The sequence below is a fragment of the Wasmannia auropunctata genome, unplaced genomic scaffold (genome assembly GCF_000956235.1).
Source record: "Wasmannia auropunctata unplaced genomic scaffold, wasmannia.A_1.0 LD335514.1, whole genome shotgun sequence".
NCBI classification, from domain to species: Eukaryota; Metazoa; Arthropoda; class Insecta; order Hymenoptera; family Formicidae; genus Wasmannia; species Wasmannia auropunctata.
The window spans coordinates 432,660-450,221 of NW_012027376.1; the positions used below are offsets into that span (position 1 = coordinate 432,660).

General features: G+C 34.1%; 2 protein-coding genes across 4 annotated transcripts; one reads left to right on the forward strand and one right to left on the reverse strand.

Annotated features, from left to right (window-relative positions):
- The first annotated feature begins 562 nt into the window (after positions 1–562).
- LOC105456873 (protein O-GlcNAcase) lies at positions 563–11,154 on the forward strand. Of its 3 annotated transcripts, none has more exons than XM_011701225.1 (14): positions 563–629; positions 751–1,509; positions 1,665–1,716; positions 1,975–2,308; positions 2,589–3,033; positions 3,811–4,394; positions 4,461–4,781; positions 4,882–5,056; positions 7,286–7,339; positions 8,747–8,832; positions 8,915–9,084; positions 9,175–9,370; positions 9,452–9,611; positions 9,768–11,154. In XM_011701225.1, the coding sequence occupies exons 2-14, from the start codon at positions 1,440–1,442 to the stop codon at positions 9,902–9,904; spliced, it is 2,784 nt and encodes a 927-aa protein (XP_011699527.1). In that variant the 5' UTR covers positions 563–629; positions 751–1,439; the 3' UTR covers positions 9,905–11,154. The 3 variants fall into 3 exon arrangements, with proteins under 3 accessions (XP_011699527.1, XP_011699528.1, XP_011699529.1); XM_011701226.1 differs by having other exon boundaries at positions 3,811–4,379; XM_011701227.1 differs by lacking the exon at positions 7,286–7,339.
- Positions 11,155–11,912: 758 nt separating this feature from the next.
- LOC105456874 (E3 ubiquitin-protein ligase LRSAM1-like) lies at positions 11,913–16,863 on the reverse strand. Its single transcript, XM_011701228.1, has 12 exons — positions 16,561–16,863; positions 15,836–16,064; positions 15,501–15,748; positions 15,166–15,355; positions 14,890–15,045; positions 13,920–14,094; positions 12,956–13,060; positions 12,792–12,874; positions 12,473–12,537; positions 12,350–12,393; positions 12,145–12,265; positions 11,913–12,069 (listed from the first exon to the last, which is right to left on the reverse strand). The coding sequence occupies exons 1-12, from the start codon at positions 16,744–16,746 to the stop codon at positions 11,980–11,982; spliced, it is 1,692 nt and encodes a 563-aa protein (XP_011699530.1). The 5' UTR covers positions 16,747–16,863; the 3' UTR covers positions 11,913–11,979.
- Between the last annotated feature and the right edge of the window lie 699 nt (positions 16,864–17,562).

The window sequence follows — 17,562 nt, forward strand, 5'->3', positions numbered from 1 at the left end:
GAGCTTTCAAAATGGAAGATGGTACTCGTGGCGACATCTCGCGGCGCTTCCGCGAGATAGCTGCGTCGGATAATCTGTTTATCTGTGACCGGTATATTCTTCTAGATGCAGGTGTATGCATTACGGGGTCATAAATGCGCTCCGTTCATGAATTTGCAAACAAGTTCGGAGAAATATTTTCTATCTAAATATTTGCGTGGCTGCGTGACTTGGTTATTAATATTGTTGTATTATTAATTATATTATTGTAACTTTTCTGCCAAAATTAGTATATCAAACTACGAAATGTCACTTATTTCAACTGCTTGAAAATTTTGCTTAGTTTTTTAAAATAACCAACAATTTTTGAATAAAATGCGCGAACATTTAAATGGAAAGCACGCACTCCGAATATGCGAATTATATATTAACCTGCATGTATCTCCTAGTCGAACTCAATTGGAGCTGCATCCGACAGCTGATCTGACAGCTGTCAAATGTTTGACGAATTATACGTCAGACGTCAGATAATGTTAAGTAGCAAATTTGGCAGTAAAATAAGACTTTCGCATTTAGACAACGATCATGATATATTATTTAAATTAATATATTTAAATTCGATCTGCACTTAGAAGTGTCTGATCGTTCAGGCAAGCTGCGACTAAACTTCAATTAACTTAATCGACAATTAACATATCAAGTGACACCTTTGTAATATTTATTAATTATTGTTAGCAGCATTTGATTTTAATCTTCTAATATTTTCCACAGAATTATCAATTTTTTATTTGACGCATGAGAGGAAAAATTCCGGATTTCGCTGCAAGCAATTCTGCCGAATTAATCGCCGATTGAGATTAATCGAAGTTCAAGTTGGTCGTCTTCGGGGCACAAAAGGAGAACCGGAGCTAAGGGCGAAACTTTATCATCTCGAGTCTCGCGAGGAGATTCTCTCCGCGACTGTCAGATACCGCCGCCGCGGTGTGGAAGCGGCGGAAGGAGCATCGTCTCTCTCTCTCTCGCTGCTCCGTCATGTTCTCGGCCTCGATGGATCGACAGATCGTTCGGCGATATCGATCGGCGCGTATCGGGTGCAGCCTGTCTGTCAGATTTACCGCTCCTCGCAATCCGGAATACAGCTTTCCCCTGGGGTTCTCGGCGACGGGAGTTACGCCGCCGTGTCGCACGGCGTAACACGTAGCGACGACACGTACGTTATCTCGCAGACTCGCAATCGTCGACCGTCGTAGTGCAATCGCGTCGTCGAGCCTCGCGCGTCGCGTGTCGCGATCGTCCTGCAGGCTTCTTTCTCTCTTCTCTCTCTCTCTCCCTCCCTTTTTCTCTCTCGCCCGTTCCCTCGCCTCTTCACGGGGAATTCGATATAACGTATCGCGGGCCGTTTCACTGCCTCCTGGAGCCTCGAGAGCAGGACGTGCTTCCTGACCCCCGCGCGATCCGCGATGACGGAGACGAACGGGGCCGCGAATCTCAACACGAAAAATGGCAACTTCATCTGCGGTGTGGTAGAAGGTACGTACGTGGACGGAGTCGCCGTATCGGGCGTACCGTACGGTACTTGTCGGGTATTACGGGGGATTGCGATCCGAGCATGCCTCTTTATGGCACGACACTCGCGTGTCCCACACTCGCCTCCAGGCGTGTAACACACTTTTTATCGTTCGCAGGTTTCTACGGACGACCATGGACCACGGAGCAGCGAAAGGATCTCTTTCAGAAGTAAGCCCACGTCGGAAATGCATTTCAAAAGGAAATTTGCGAGGAAAAGACATTAGCGTAGTTTTCTCATTTTAGTTTTTTATTTTTTTATATTTTTATTAATTCTGCAGAAAGAATTCTCTAAGGGATATCACGTTTCTTGGGCTATTCGAATATATTAGTTTTTTTTATCTGTGAACATTAAGTTAATATATTATCAATATATCGTGTTATATCAGCGATAATGGATCGTTAATTAAAAATTATGCGTATTACTAGATTGAAAAAATGGGGAATGGACTCTTACCTGTACGCGCCGAAAGATGATTACAAACATCGGGCTTACTGGAGGGATCTGTACACGGTGGAAGAGGCCGAGCATCTGACTGGTCTAATCGCAGCTGCCAGGGAATACGGGATAACCTTTTACTATGCGCTATCCCCGGGATTGGATATCACGTACTCCAGTTCAAAGGAAGTCACCGCTTTGAAGAGAAAGCTGGAGCAAGTCAGTCAGTTCGGTTGTACGGCGTTTGCGTTGTTGTTCGACGACATAGAGCCGGAAATGAGTGAAGCAGACAAAGAAGTGTTTCAGTCGTTTGCACATGCTCAAGTACGTATGCAGTGTGCAATACAGTAATACGCTTAATTTGGCATTCTTAGTATTTCTGCATGTACGTCCATTTATTGTTGCCACAAGTTATAATTTCTCTTTAATTAGTCCTCCCTACAATCTTCGATTTTTCCAATCAATCTCTTTTAAATCGGGACATATGGAAATGAGGATTGGAATCAAATCGAGAGCTCGTTGAGAGCCAACCGCTGTCGCACAGAATCGTCTCGTATAGCACATCACATATTTTATATTGTTCTTTTTTTTTCTTATTTTGCAGGTTTCCGTCACAAACGATATTTTTCAACATCTTGGCCAACCTCATTTTCTTCTGTGCCCCACGCAATATTGCGCGACACGCGCGATGCCGAACGTCGCGTCCTCGGAATATCTCAACACTCTCGGAAGTAAATTAGCTCAGGAAATTGATATAATGTGGACCGGACCTAAGGTCATATCGAGACTTTTAACAGTGGAGTCCATTGAAGAAATCACAGAAGTGCTCAGAAGACCACCCGTTATCTGGGATAACATACATGCCAACGATTACGATCAGAAGAGGGTGTTCCTCGGACCGTACTCTGGGCGTTCTCCCGATCTTATACCTAAGCTCAGAGGAGTTTTAACTAATCCTAATTGCGAGTATGGGGCGAATTTTGTAGCAATTCATACGTTAGCTCAATGGAGCAGGTGCAATGTGGATGGAAAGAGAGACCTAAGTTTAAGTACGATTTTCTATACTCTATTTTATATATATCTCATTACCTCTGAGGTTTTAAAATATCTTAAGGTTGGAATTTTTTTGTGGGTAAATGGATAACTTTATTTAAAATCTACTTAGAGAGACATTATTGTATGTACATATATAAGAAACCAAAAAAATATTTTTTAATTTTTCTTATGTCCAAAATAGCGGCGCACTGGCCTGCACTTGCAAAATCCCTTTTTTTCCTATCGGTGTACAGAATTCCAGGCACATGGTTTCGTTTTGAACAAAACATAAAGAGTTTTTATTAGCTACATATTAAAGACTAGAGAAGTACGTAGGGATTTTTCAAAATATTGATTTTTCTCAAAATGACAGCTATTTTATGAAAGACTTGTATTAACAAAAATACGAATTTTTCGTAAAAATAATTGCCATTTCGAGAAAAATCAATATTTTAAAAAACTCCTACATACTTGTATAGTCTTTAATATGTAGATAATAAAAATTCTTTGTGTTTTGTTCAAGATCAAACCGTGTGCCTGGAATCCTGTACACCGATTTGAAAAAACAGAAAAAAGGGATTTCGTAAGTTGGCCATTGCGCCACCATTTTGTACATAAAAAAATATTTTTTTAGTTTTCTATATATGTACAACAACGTCCTCTAAACAGCTTTTAAATAAAGTTATCTATTTGCCCACAAAAAAATCCCAAACTTAGGTATTATTTTAAAGCCTCAGGGATGGTGAGACCCTTTAAAATGAACGATATAAGCTAAAACTTTTATATTGTAGATGATACCGTGTCAGCGGACATTAAATTAGAAACCGAGACAGAGGACGGCGTCCTCGGTGAAGATGTACCGTCAACATTATCGGCGAATATGTATCACCCCCGGCACGCTCTGAAAAGTGCAATAAGCGAATGGCTGTTAGAGTTCGACAAGAAGAAGGCAGCTTGGGGAGTGATAGTCAAACCGCAGCCGTGCGTCGCACCTACGATACCTATCCCGATAATTCCCTCCGTTAACACGTGCATGAGCCTCACGTCGACGACGACAACTACAGTTGCTGCCACGTCCACGGCCGGGGTGAATTCTAATCATCTTCAAGCGCTGGCCGAGGTCTGCTCGAGTGTGGTGGTTAGCGACAGCTTCGTGCAACCGCCGTCCGGGCCCGTGATGAATTCTCTGGTGTCGGACATAAAAGTGATTAGCGAGCCCGTCCTGACTACGTTACCCACCAGTTTGAGCGTCGAGCCACCCTCGACGGGGCTGTCGTCTGTGGAACCTATGGACTGCAACACGACGCCGAACAACTCGCCGGCGCACATAGCAAAGGTTTCAGCGGATGATGACGCTATGGTAGATAACACTTCTGTAAGTCGTTAAAAATTTTCGAGAATTCAATTATGCATGTATAATCGTGTGATTTTTATCTGCCAGACGTGCAGCGAAGCTTCCGGTAGTATGCAGGTAGAGGTGGACGGCACCTCTCCCACGGTCAACGGCACGCAAATGATTGTAGAGAACGATAGCGAGAATCACGAGAGTTCCGACAACGCGGACGCGGTAACGCAGGAACCTGTGGACGTCGAGAAGCAACTGACGCACGAGGACCTGTCCCTCTTGTGCGATCTGTTTTACTTGCCGTTTGAGCATGGAGGTCAAGGAATTCAGTTGTTGCAAGAATTTAATTGGCTGAAGAGTAACGCTTACGTCGTTATGAAGAAGTTGAAGGAAGAAGAACAAACGTCTGAATCAGACGTGAGTTTGCATTACAAATTTATTTTATTATTAATTTATTAATTTATTTATCAATACGTTTGACGTTGCGTATCTACGTATGCATGATAAATGGTTTTAGATTCAAGAATGGCACCTTCGTGCGGCTAAATTGAACGACATGTGTAATGCGGTGAACAGACTATTCCAAAGACTCACGTACTGTAATAATCGTGAGTTACTGTACGATTTGTACGCGTACTTATGGGATATGAGAGGTGTTGTGTCTCTTCTAAATAGTTACGTGAAATGGCTGGGTAAGTTGCATTTGATTCATGTGTGAAATATATTGACTGATATATTGACATTAAAAATAAGAAGTTTGTTTTCTAATAATTAGCAAAATTAAAATATCAATAACAATGAAAATCGATCGATATAATTTTTAAAAAATTAAGTATTCATAAATTTAAATAATTATAATGAAAGTAATTTTTAGTTTTACAAAATTCTTATTTAATTAATATGTTTTACACAGTACGCATAATATATATTAATGTTTGTCAAATATCAGAAATATGTATGAATCAAGATAAGAACTTCAACAAATACATATAGTTTTGCTATTATTTTAATTATATATAAAGAAAGTCTATTTGAAATGCTAGTATGCTGGTAAAAATATTAATATGCAAGCTAATGAATTTTTAAATTCTAATACATATAATTATTGTAATAATCGTACGTCTAAATTATCACTCACCTTATAAAAATTAGCCTTTTCGATCTTGAATTCAATCGAATTTAAAATTATATCCATTATATACTGCAGACAAGTGCTGTTGTTAACTTCTCTTAAAAATATTATAATTTATTACCTATACTTATATTTCAGAACAAAAGTATCTTGCGTATCGGTAAGTGAACGTTACCTTATTTTTTGTTATGTAATTTTGTCTTTTTACAAGGAAAATCTTTTTTTATTGATTTAATTGTAAAGATAGAATGCCTAAAATAACGTACTGCTTATACTTCGTCAAAATACGATTATTGCCAAAATTATTTTCAAAATACAATTAGATTGTTCTATATAAGCTTTACATGAAGTTAAACTGAAATCTTGATGTTAAATACAATATATTAATTATTTGTTATAATTATTTAATATATTGTGTGTGAGAATATTAAAAATTTTATAATATATGATATAGTATTTCTCTAAGACTAATAATACACGATAATTGTTACGTTTCCTTGTAAACTGATGTAAACTCTGACGCTGCGAAATCTTTTTTTAAATATTTGCTCTTTGAAATCCGTAAATTACTGATTAATAAATAATTTTTTACACGAAACATTTGACATCGCATTTATGTGCCACATAAGTAAAAAAACTTGGCTGCTTTTTACTTAAACAATGTCTAATTACTAGGAGTTTTTAACAACCTCGAAGCATTTTTTAAAAAGCTTATTTGAAATGACAATTTTAATGAAATGCTAACGGTGGATTTCTTCTGTTTGTTTATTTTATAATATACTAAATGATATAATTTTCGAAATTAGTGTATAATATTAAGTAATAAGGATTATCAGTAATATTCGGAAAAATATATGCCACAAACTGCATATTCATGAATTTTGTATGCATTTATTTCTGCGCATTAGAAATAAATGCATCGCATTGTGCGCGTAGGGAAAATGTTGCTGTAAGTCAGAATTACATAAGAACATACGTATTTCTACTCATTGAATACTTTTGAGGATAGAGAGTGCGTGAGTAGACAGAAAAATTAAATTAAATGTATTAAAACACATGTTATAAATGTACATTATTAATTGTACATTACTTATTTGAAATAATTTTAAGCTATTCGTTGTCTTTAATATTTTAATATCGTTTTTTAACGATTCTGACTAATGGCCGCTGATTTATTTTGACAATTTTTATATAGGCAAGCCACAACATCTATTTTTCTGTTTAATAAAATTTATATTAATACAAAATTAATGTATATATTTATATATATATATATCTTTATACCTTAAAATATTTTATATCTGTGCTTAAAATAATTTAATCTAAATCTGTGTAACTCACATATTGAAAATAAATTGATGTGGCTTTCCCATGGCTATGGCGGAAAGATCATTTGTAGCAATGGCGAAAACGATGATTTTGTGAGATGACATTCAACAGCATCTTTATGGAGTGAACAAATACTGGATTTAAAAATAATCTTGTACCAGCTATTAACATATCAATCGACTTTCTTTACAGATAACATGAAACAGGAGTTTGTTCTATATATAAATTTTTGTGCAATTATATGTTTAATATTAAGAACGATTTAAATTGAGAATACGTATATACGATTTACATTATACATGTTCCTCTAAACATTTATTCTAATCGAAAATTGTATATAAAGTGTTGTAGCGAAAATCTGTAGCGAATATTCTCCTGTGGAATGTAAATGTATCAGGATCAGTATAGCTTTGATTCATTCACTAACTCGCATTTCTGTGTTTTTTTGTCTTGTTGATAGCGTTTGGCAGATTCCCATCGACGATGACGACGTTTACCCAGGGCAGCTACACATGTATGCGGTTTAACAGTCTTTGAGTAACACGGCAGAAAGCGCGCGAAATAACAAAGTTTCAAACATTGCAGTGATAGTTGCATTTCTAAATTTTTGTTTGGGACTTTACAAAAAGATATTATCTCGTTTAACACGAGCGAGAAATGTATGCGTAGAAGCAGCGTTGCAACAGCTCGAAAAATCAATGTGTATAAAGCACATTTATTTTCGCGGTTCGCTACATGATGGACATACTTCCCACATATCGCAAAGATTGTAGATACATATTTACGTTTAATCCCATTATTTTATATCAATAGGAAAACTGTATGTAAGACACAATCTTGTTTTACAATTTGTTGCACACACGTTACATTTTTTTAACGATAATTTTAGTACAACTTTAATATTTTATGTTCGAATTAATTTTTTACATTTATGTAATTATTTGTAAGTTTTTTTCTATCAAATTTTTGTAAGTACATATTTGAAAAGATCAAAATAGTTTAACACACGTATTAATTTTAATATATTTTTGCGTTTCTGAAGTATGACCATCAAAGAATTACATAGAATTGGTATATTTAGCAAACAGGAAGTTATAAACTCTTGAACGTCTCCCATCTGCAAATTGTGATCTTTGATCATTTATGATAAAATACCTTTCCAATGCGACATTTTTCCGAATTTTTTGATTTGTGAATATATGATTGTCCTGTGAATTGTCAATGACACGCAAAAATATCTTTTTTTATCTTAAATGATCAATGCTCCTACGCTCCTTTTGCCAACTTGCCTGCACTAATTTGTTTTACTTAGTTTCAGAATATATTCTTTTCAGGCGTGATAAGAATTTTATTTCAGGCGCATATTGGCAAACTGGACTATTATTCCACTACACTTCCTAGATCCTAATCCAGTGCTTCAAGAGTTTAGCATTGCGCGAGCTTTGGTGCAACATCTATGAAATCCGTGAATTCTTTTTATCTATTTACTAATAACAATTTCTCCGGCATAAAGCGTAATATTTAATACAGTTAATGTTAAAAAATTTTTTTAACTATTATACATAAATTTTTGGTTTTATATTATACATTGTCAAAAAAAAGACAATATTTTTATGGTAAAATTTATCTCTCTATCTAATCTTTGTTTTAAATCTGTAAAATTGGTGCACCTTAGTTATCCGATTGGATCAATCGTTCTTTCTCTCTTATATCCCACATGAGGTGGAGCGGAAAGGTATTCCGGAATAAATGAGAGGAAGGAAGACACTTTCAATCGAATTGTACCTTTGCATGTTAAAGATTTAAGCAAAATTGATGCCCAGAGCAGTGGAGGCCAATCGAAATTAAATACTACACGCATAACGCGCGAATGTAACGCCAGCATTTCGTGATTTATTAAAAATTCTTTGTCTTGGGATAGGGTTTTCAAATGGTTGGAAAGAAACGTTTATGAGTGGAGATCAGGAGCCTTGGGTTTTTCGTGGTGGGCTTACGGCTGATTTACAGGTACATTTAATTCTCTTGCATTTATTTACGTTTGATCATACGAACGATGATATGTATTGATGAATATCGTTCGCATGTTTAGAGATTAATCCCAGTTGACAGTGGCAATGACTTATTCGTCTATAAAGCGCCCGAAGTGCCCAGTAGTAAGATATATACAATTCGGCCATACTTATCGAGTGACGAAGAAGCGGTTTACGCGGTGTGCAACCAGCTTAATAATTGTACGACCTCGTCAGCTGTGGCAGACAGGTGTGTATGATATTAACATATCATTTGTTTATTTTTTGTAACAAAAAAATTTTCTGAATACTGAATTCTGATATGTATCTACCTACTTAGATTCATCGGAGGATTTCTAACGTTGAGTCCGGATTTGTGTATGGTTGTCGAGGATGAAAACGGCATATGCGGCTATGTAGTGGCTACGCTGAACATAAAGTCGTACAATCAGAAACTGGCTGTTTCCTCGATTCCTGAATTGCGAATGAAATATCCTTTAGACAACAGCATTAGCGAGTTGCCACAAAATGTTCAGGTAGCATTTGGAAACATCTTATTTCACGTCTCTTTTTATGTGTTTCTATCATTGTACTTTGACACGACTTTCAAATCGCAGGATGCCATACAGTACTTCCATTCATTTATTCCGGATGTGTCGGAACAATTGTGCAGACAGCATCCGTCGAAAATTATATGCGGTCTACTACCAAGTGTGACAGACCAGTCTGTTTGTAAACGTTTAATAACCTGCGTTCTTGCAGCTTTACGAGCAAACGGTACGTTTTTTTTTTAAATCAAAACATAATAGCTTTATCTTAATTGAAAATTGAGTCGTACATACTTTTTCCTAATATAATTGAATATTATTTGATGTCAATTTAATTTCAAACATAAAAAGTAATCATATTTTTGGATATGTTTGTGTGAAACAGGTTCTTTCGGAGTACACACGACGATGATATCGACAGACAAAGACTCTCATGAATTCTACAGCAAGCTAGGCTTCGTCGATTTAAATCCGGCGCACGAGGAATATCCTGGGATTAAAACTATGTGTAGAAGTTTCTAACAAAGAATTAATGCTCCAATGATCGTCGTGAACAAAGTATACTTGCTTGGACCATCTCCTAAACGGTAGTTTCTCAGGAACAGCTCTTAAAACATAGAAGCAAGTAATAAAATTGGACGCCTTTATTCAAGACCTTTCAAAACGTAAACATGCCAATGCGATAGGTTAAAAAGTGTACATTTTCCAAAATAATATAATCTGCAATCGGGAATATTTGTAACATTATTTCTAACATATTCGCTATAATCTTTCTCACGATATCGAAATCTTTAAGTGTATTTGATACAAGTGTATAAATATGTACATATAATTAATACTAAGATTTAATATTATATTGATATTTCTGTTGCGTTAAAAAGAAAAGAGACATCAACATAATCTTAGATTCACTTCAGTATAATGAATTACATTTTTTACTTGATTAACAATCATGTCTATATATGACGATATATATTACTCTGCTATGTAACACCATGCTATCTCATTGGTTTAAATCTGATTGGAATTTCTTCTTAAACGTGGTATGTATATAAAATTCCCAATATATACGACTTGAAATACCAGCGTGTTCATTAATGAAGTCGTTGAATTTATTAAAAAGTATTTTCTTATCGAAATGACGCATAGGAATGACTGAATACAATTTTAAAGTGCACCTTCTTTTATATGCGCTTTAAACTTTCTTTTAAATGAATGCAAGAAATGAATGTGAGAAATTATGACATACGATTTAGATTTTAAGTATGTAGTTTTAATGTATATCTGATAATCAGGTGTATATTATGTATGAATACATTTTTTGTAGTTGTTTACTGCTCAATTGTAATGTACATTGAACTCTTCAGCTGTAAGATTTCTTAAGTTTCATGTATATATGCATATAATCTCACATATATAATTTTTATTATGGATTATCTCAATCGGCCATACAACTGCTGCAATATACGTATATATATATGAAATTACGAAATGTGATATGTGAGACATCAATTAAAAAAAAATTAATCTATTATTAGTATAATTAGTAATCTATTATTGGAGCAGAATATATATTATATATATTAGATGTTCTTTTTCATACTAATTATTCTAGATATTGTATTCAATTTGAACACTTTAAAGCGCATTGTTAAGTAATGCATTAATTGTTGGAAGAAATTTATTATGTTAACTTTTACTTTTAATACGATAAGTAAATGCGCTATGTTGTAATAAGAACAATAACGTATATTATATATATGTAAGAAATATTTGAGTGATTTACTTCTTATTATGTCTCTGATTGAAGGTATTAATAAATTCATTAATTATGTAATAATTATATTTACCATTAACAAGTTAAATATGTTAATGTATGAAGTGTATACAATTAATATAAACAATGACTTATAGGTTTATAAAGAATTAATTAGAAAAAAATTATATAGATTATTTGCCTTATATCTATATATTGATATATAGTGTAATAACTTACTATACTATTTAAAATAGTTTCCCAAGAATTTTGTGCAGTACTTTCAAACTTTATTACAAAGCTTCATTGAGTGCCATGTACAAAAAGGAAAGAAATATCATTCGTGGCTATCGCACAGATTTGTATGCTAGATTTTACTTCTTGTATTTTGTGATGGTAATTGCTTTTAGAACTTTTATACTGCATATATCCGATGGTGAAGTAAAAAGGAGCGAATGCACTGGCAAGGAAACTGGAAAGAACGTTCTTTCGTAAAATTATTTTAATGATTCTTACGGATATCTTTGAAATATATGTATCACAACATGTATCTTTTATTAACTCTATCTTATTTTATTATTAGTTACACATATTTTCTGTACATGTATATCTGATACATCCGTGAAATTTTAATTCTATTTCACTTTTTTATTATGCAAACTAAACTTATTTCTTTTCCAATTACCTTGACATGTGCCACTGAGACTGGGCGTAAAATTAATATATTGTAATACATATGATATAATATTGTTTTATTTAAATAAAATACCTCAAGAGACTGATATGAGTTTTTTAATTTTAAATTTTTCATAAAAAAAAATGATCGGAATAAAAGAAAATGTTAAAATAAATTGTGTGGAGTATTCATTGGGACTGATACAATTTCGTTGTATCTCCTTAGATTGTGCACTTCCTTTTGAAGATGTGAGAGCTATGAAATAAATCCAGATAGTAATTATAATCTTGTCAATAAGTTTTGATAGAGACAAAATGATACAGAATATACCTTTTTAATTTCATTTTGTAGATATTTTTGTTTAGATTTAGGTGTTAATATTTCTGAAGATTTTGTAATTTCGAGCTTCTGTAGAAATGTTGAATATTCTTGAATCTTTTGATTTATATCTCTGAAATACGATGAGTAACATTTAAAGTTACATTGACTTATTTTTTATATTTTGATAAAATGTACATTATTCATTCGAACTTACTCTGATTTTAACTTTTCCTGTTTCTGATTATTTGCATAGTCTCCCTAGATTAGACAATAATAAACAAAATGTTCACTATTTTTTCGACTCAATATTTTTGGACAAAATATTAGATTATCATACCGCTTTTTGTGAACGTTTCCGTATTGCAGGGTAGTCTTCAATGTTAATTGCAAATGGAATATCATCTAATAAACAAATATTTTGTGATACAATATAAAATATTACATTATAATACTATCGAACTTCGTATCCGAATTTTGTATCTATGTTCCGATGAGTAAAAAATATAAAAGTCCGATTACAAATCTTAGTTTTTATAACTATTTATAGATAGATTACAAATCTTAGTTTTTATAGATATACCTATACATATAGATCTACCCATAAATATATTATAGATATACCTATATATAAATGTATATATATCATATAGTTATACCTTCATTTCTTCTCGATATCTTTTCCATGCTTTTATTGAAGCTTCGTTTGTCACGTCTCCATTCTTTTATAGTGTCTAAATTCCTGCGTATTATACAATACAGTTTATGCGTATAATGCGTTTACAGATATAATGAGAACAGTGAAAGTAGATATATGCCTTACTTAATTCTTTGAATTGTTGCCGATTGTACACTCAGCAAATCTCTCGCTTTAGAAATCCATTGCTGTCGTTGTTCCATAACAATGTTAGTACCTTTACCTTCGCATCTAAACGTAAAATATTGATCGCATTTTTTACATTGTTATAAATTATTATAGATTAAGGATGTATAATTAAATAATTATTTTTCGTACATTTTTTAAAATTCCTGCATTTAAATGCCATTATTTAATAATATTAGTTATTTTAGTTACTATCAATAAAAATATAATAGTATTTAATACTTAATAATTAAAATGTAATCAGCTAGTCTAAAATCTAATCCTCTAATCTAAATTAATAATTAAAATCTAATCGGCTTTTTTGATATCGAGATAATTCTCCAAGCACGATAACATGCTGCGCGAGTCTTTCAGCTGCATCGGCCGCAACTGCATTCGTCGCATGTCTTTTGTGACAATATCGAAGATCAGCTCCGAGCGTTCAGCGTTTCTACATTTCAATTTTTCCTCGTTGGGCACCGCGGAATGCTGCGACTTCGCGAGCGCGATGTGCTTCGTCTCGTTACTGATCGTCTTAATTCTACACTCCTTCTCGCGATAATGCTTATACGTTATCAGCTCCGCAACGTTTTGCCTAACGTAACACGATCTGGGCGACGGCCCGGTTAAATGCAAGATTGTCGCGTCCACTTCGGCGATCTCTCCCCTGATGCACGTTCTCTTGACATCGTCGCACGAAGCTATCATTTTTAAAAAATCGTGCTGCTCGCATTTTTCGTCCTGATTATAGTTCACCTCGTCGTTAATCTCTTTCTCATTCCTGTTAATCTCGTCCTTGTATCGGACAGCAGCAAAGTTTCGTGCGCACGATGCGCAAAGAGAGCCCGCCGCGCTATTGTTACGCGTATCACTGATGGTGTTTACCAGATTCTCCAGAAAGGCGTCATTATGCACGTTGCTATACCTGTTACTGGGCTTGTAAGCTCTACTTCTCTTCCTGACCGCAGATCCTTTGAACGAACCGCCGATGTCGTTCGTGCTCTTCGATGCTCGACGCGGAGCTTTCGATAATTTCCATCGTTCTTTTTCTCGCGGAGACTGATAACACAAGATTGTCGATGCCTTTGGTTCAATCTTCTCTAAAATCAATTAAATTATAGAATTAATTAAATAATAAAAGAAATTAATTAAATGATAAGAGAAAATTAAATGATGATGAATGGTGTATGTGTTTACACCGTTCATCATTTAATTTCTTTTATTATTTAATTAACACCAATTTAATCTACATCAATAAAATGCAAAGTTGTCACTGGATGTCTGTTAATTTTATATTGATTGTAACACGGATTCCTGGTTAACTAATTTAGGTACTATTACGACTTCCAATTGGCTTTGTATAACCAGAAATCAGTGATGGCGTTTTTATACACTGTATTAATTTGCATCAATGTAAACTTCCATGTAAGGAATATGAGGAAAACTGGCGCCGAAAATCAATCTGTATTTTTACATTCGATTTTTATATCATCAAGATTTATATTCGTTTAAAGATTTTATTGTTAAACCATTCGAATTTCCGATTTCTGTTTATAGGTTCAATGCGATAACTGTTTTATTTTAACATTGATGATACCCGATGAGGATCAAAACGTATGTTATTAAATTCTTGTAAATTTAACGAATTTTACTTGGAGCATTAAACAATTTATTTTGGCTCATAGCTGTTTATTTTATTTATTAATTTATTAATTTTTGAATACTGTCAATTTGTGATATAAAATAAATTATGATTTAACTTTGATGATAATTATTACAGTTTGTTTTGCTAGTTTTACTTCAATAATTAATAAATTTAAATAAAATTGCTAATACATGCTTGTGGTGTGACAAAGTTGCAGCAAGAGTGCAATATAAATTTGTGAAATTCTTACGTTTCACAAATGTCACGGGCTCATTCGGATGCAATTTATTCCATTCAGACCGGAGATAGCTGAGAATACTCGCACATCCAAGAGTTATAACATCCTTTGGAGGGACAGTGATAGGATTATGTGCTACATTCAGAGTTTTAAGTTTCGGTACCAGACCTACAATAAAAATTCATCGTTAATATAAAAAGGAAGAGACTCAATGATATAATTGACAAAATATAATTTATAAGTGTTTCACATGTATATCTGACCACTTACGAAGTTATACTTACTTACAAAGTTCTAATGGCAATTTCTCAATTTTATTTCCCTGCAGCAAGATGGTCTCCAGCGAAGGATGCGACTTGATGCTCGTGGGTAGGCTTGTCAGTACATTATTTCGAACGTCCAGCCACTGTAAATGTTGCAGGGAAACGAAAAGCCTTTCGGGAAGCTCGGAAAGATTATTATCCTCAAGATACAGCATCTATAAAATTAAATGAACTATTTATGTAGCATATAAAATTGAAAAAACGGTGACATAAAAGTGACGTTACAGGGATCAAAAGAAATCAGAATCTAAATCTCGCAAATGTTTCGGACAGCAAAGATCATCCGCACTACGTACGTACTTGTATCGTAGGATACTTCTCAATCGTTTCGATAGGAACTGACGTAAGGCCGGTACTCGTTAAATCTACAAAAGTCTCGTTGTATATCGGAGTTCTATTTGGCGGCGGCGTCGAAGGTGGAACAAACGTTATCGCAGATTTCTTCGTTTTTCTCATTCCCGCTATTGAAGAAATGTCTGAAGCACTATCCGGCAGTATGTCTTCGCTAAGCGAGAGATACGAATCGTTCCCTTCGTTGTCTTCCAGACCTTCTCGTATAGTGAAAACATATATTAATTAATATCCATAAATATCCATTTCAAATTATGTTTCGTTCTACGATGTTTTATATTTACCTAACGCCGTGGAGGCAGTCTTGCCATATGTAGCGAGATCGTGCGTCTCTTTGCCGGAGGAGGCACAGGTATTTTCATATAAATTGTCTGTTGTATTCGTTTCGAAAATAATATCGAACTCGGAGGACGTTTCTTCGTCGTCTTCGAGCGCTTCCCATTTCAACGTTCGCGAGGATCTCGCCGGAGTATCAATTTCAGAATTCTCCTCCTTGTTTTCAATATCATTTTCCTGCATGCATAATGTTAAAGTACTATTTGCACCGTGCACGCGCGCGTGTATTTACATTTTGCAACAAAGGTTGATGGAATTGAAATGTACGTCTTTTCTTTTTATATATGTTTACCGCAGTGTAAATAACGCGAATCTTTTAATACAGCTAGCTTATTTTTTCTTACAAATATCTTTAAATTTTAAGTAAAAAAAATTTTCATTAAATTATTGTGAATAGCAAAACATTCTTTTAAATTTTATTCAGTCGAATAATATTTCTATATCATTATTAAAACATATTCATCCGAGCAATGTATGACAATATTTTAATTATTATTTAAAATCGCAAAAAAAAATTACGCTGCTCCGACATAACGGAGCATGAGTGCTGCGATATCTGTCATTGATTCCGTTTATCGTAATTGATCAATTGCATATGTATTGTCAATCATTATTATTTATGAATAATAAATCAAGTTTAACAATAATAATAGAATTGTATTAAAATTCGCACCTGTACTTCCGTTTCCTTGGACGTGTCGTCATCATTCGTGTCCACGGTTGATTGCTCGATCAATTTATCCGAATCGTTCTCCACGCTGCCTACACATTCCCGGATCGATGGACATTTTTCAGTTTTCGAATTTTCGAAAATTCCGTAATATTGCGCGAGGAGGCTTTCCGCGATGTTTTCTGACATGACAAAAATGAATAACGTATAATACACTCGGAAACTCCCGAAATAAAGTTCGGCTGACAATGAGTAGTATTCGATGGCGATTAATTATAACCCTCTTGTTTATCCGTCACCTAGGTGATGGCTTGCATCACATTTGTATGTACTGCATATGTGTTGCATATACATATTAGGCAGTATGACGGGTTGTGCGGCAGACTTTTCAGCTGCCCCTTGCTTATAGTTTTATTAAAAATTAAGAATATGTCAATAATTACAGTATAATTTCTAATTAAGTTTATCTACATTGGAATAATGCTATATTTTATAGAAAAAAAGCACAGTACAATATTAGTAGAAATTTTTACGAGAATGTGGACCAATTTTGCAAAGACGGGGTAATTATCAGAGGTTGTGTAACAAAGATATTGTTGGAAAAGATGATAACAAAGCAAGATAAAAATATTTTTTATTTTCAGAAATCCTACACCTGTGTTAGATCCGTATGTATAAACTACTACTTGGCTACCAGCAACAGCAAAATCCTTTAATTACTAGAAGTTTGGCGATACTCTTGAACTTTCAATTGTTGATGACTATGATAGAATAGTAGAAGAGTCGGATTTATAAAAATTCTATAAACACTGATGTATATATAATTGAATAGTGCGAAACTTTTAAAGCTACAAATTTAAATTGAAGAATTAACGATTTAAAATTACGATTCTTATTATTCTATCATTGTCTAATACTTTTTGCGAGCGTATAATTAAAATAATTTCTTCTCCCTCTATGTCTTTAAGTTTAAAACAATTTTTTAATTTTAAATGTACACACAAT

Excerpts from the sequence above, each read along its gene's own strand:
- LOC105456874 (XM_011701228.1), bottom strand. The coding sequence starts at position 16,746 with ATGTCAGAAAACATCGCGGAAAGCCTCCTCGCGCAATATTACGGAATT. Across the intron at positions 14,095-14,889 it reads GCCCGTGACATTTGTGAAAC|AGAAGATTGAACCAAAGGCA; the intron begins GTAAGAATTTCA and ends AATTGATTTTAG. Across the intron at positions 12,875-12,955 it reads GCAACAATTCAAAGAATTAA|GAATTTAGACACTATAAAAG; the intron begins GTAAGGCATATA and ends TATAATACGCAG.
- LOC105456873 (XM_011701225.1), top strand. The coding sequence starts at position 1,440 with ATGACGGAGACGAACGGGGCCGCGAATCTCAACACGAAAAATGGCAAC. Across the intron at positions 3,034-3,810 it reads AAAGAGAGACCTAAGTTTAA|ATGATACCGTGTCAGCGGAC; the intron begins GTACGATTTTCT and ends TTTATATTGTAG. Across the intron at positions 9,612-9,767 it reads TGCAGCTTTACGAGCAAACG|GTTCTTTCGGAGTACACACG; the intron begins GTACGTTTTTTT and ends TGTGTGAAACAG.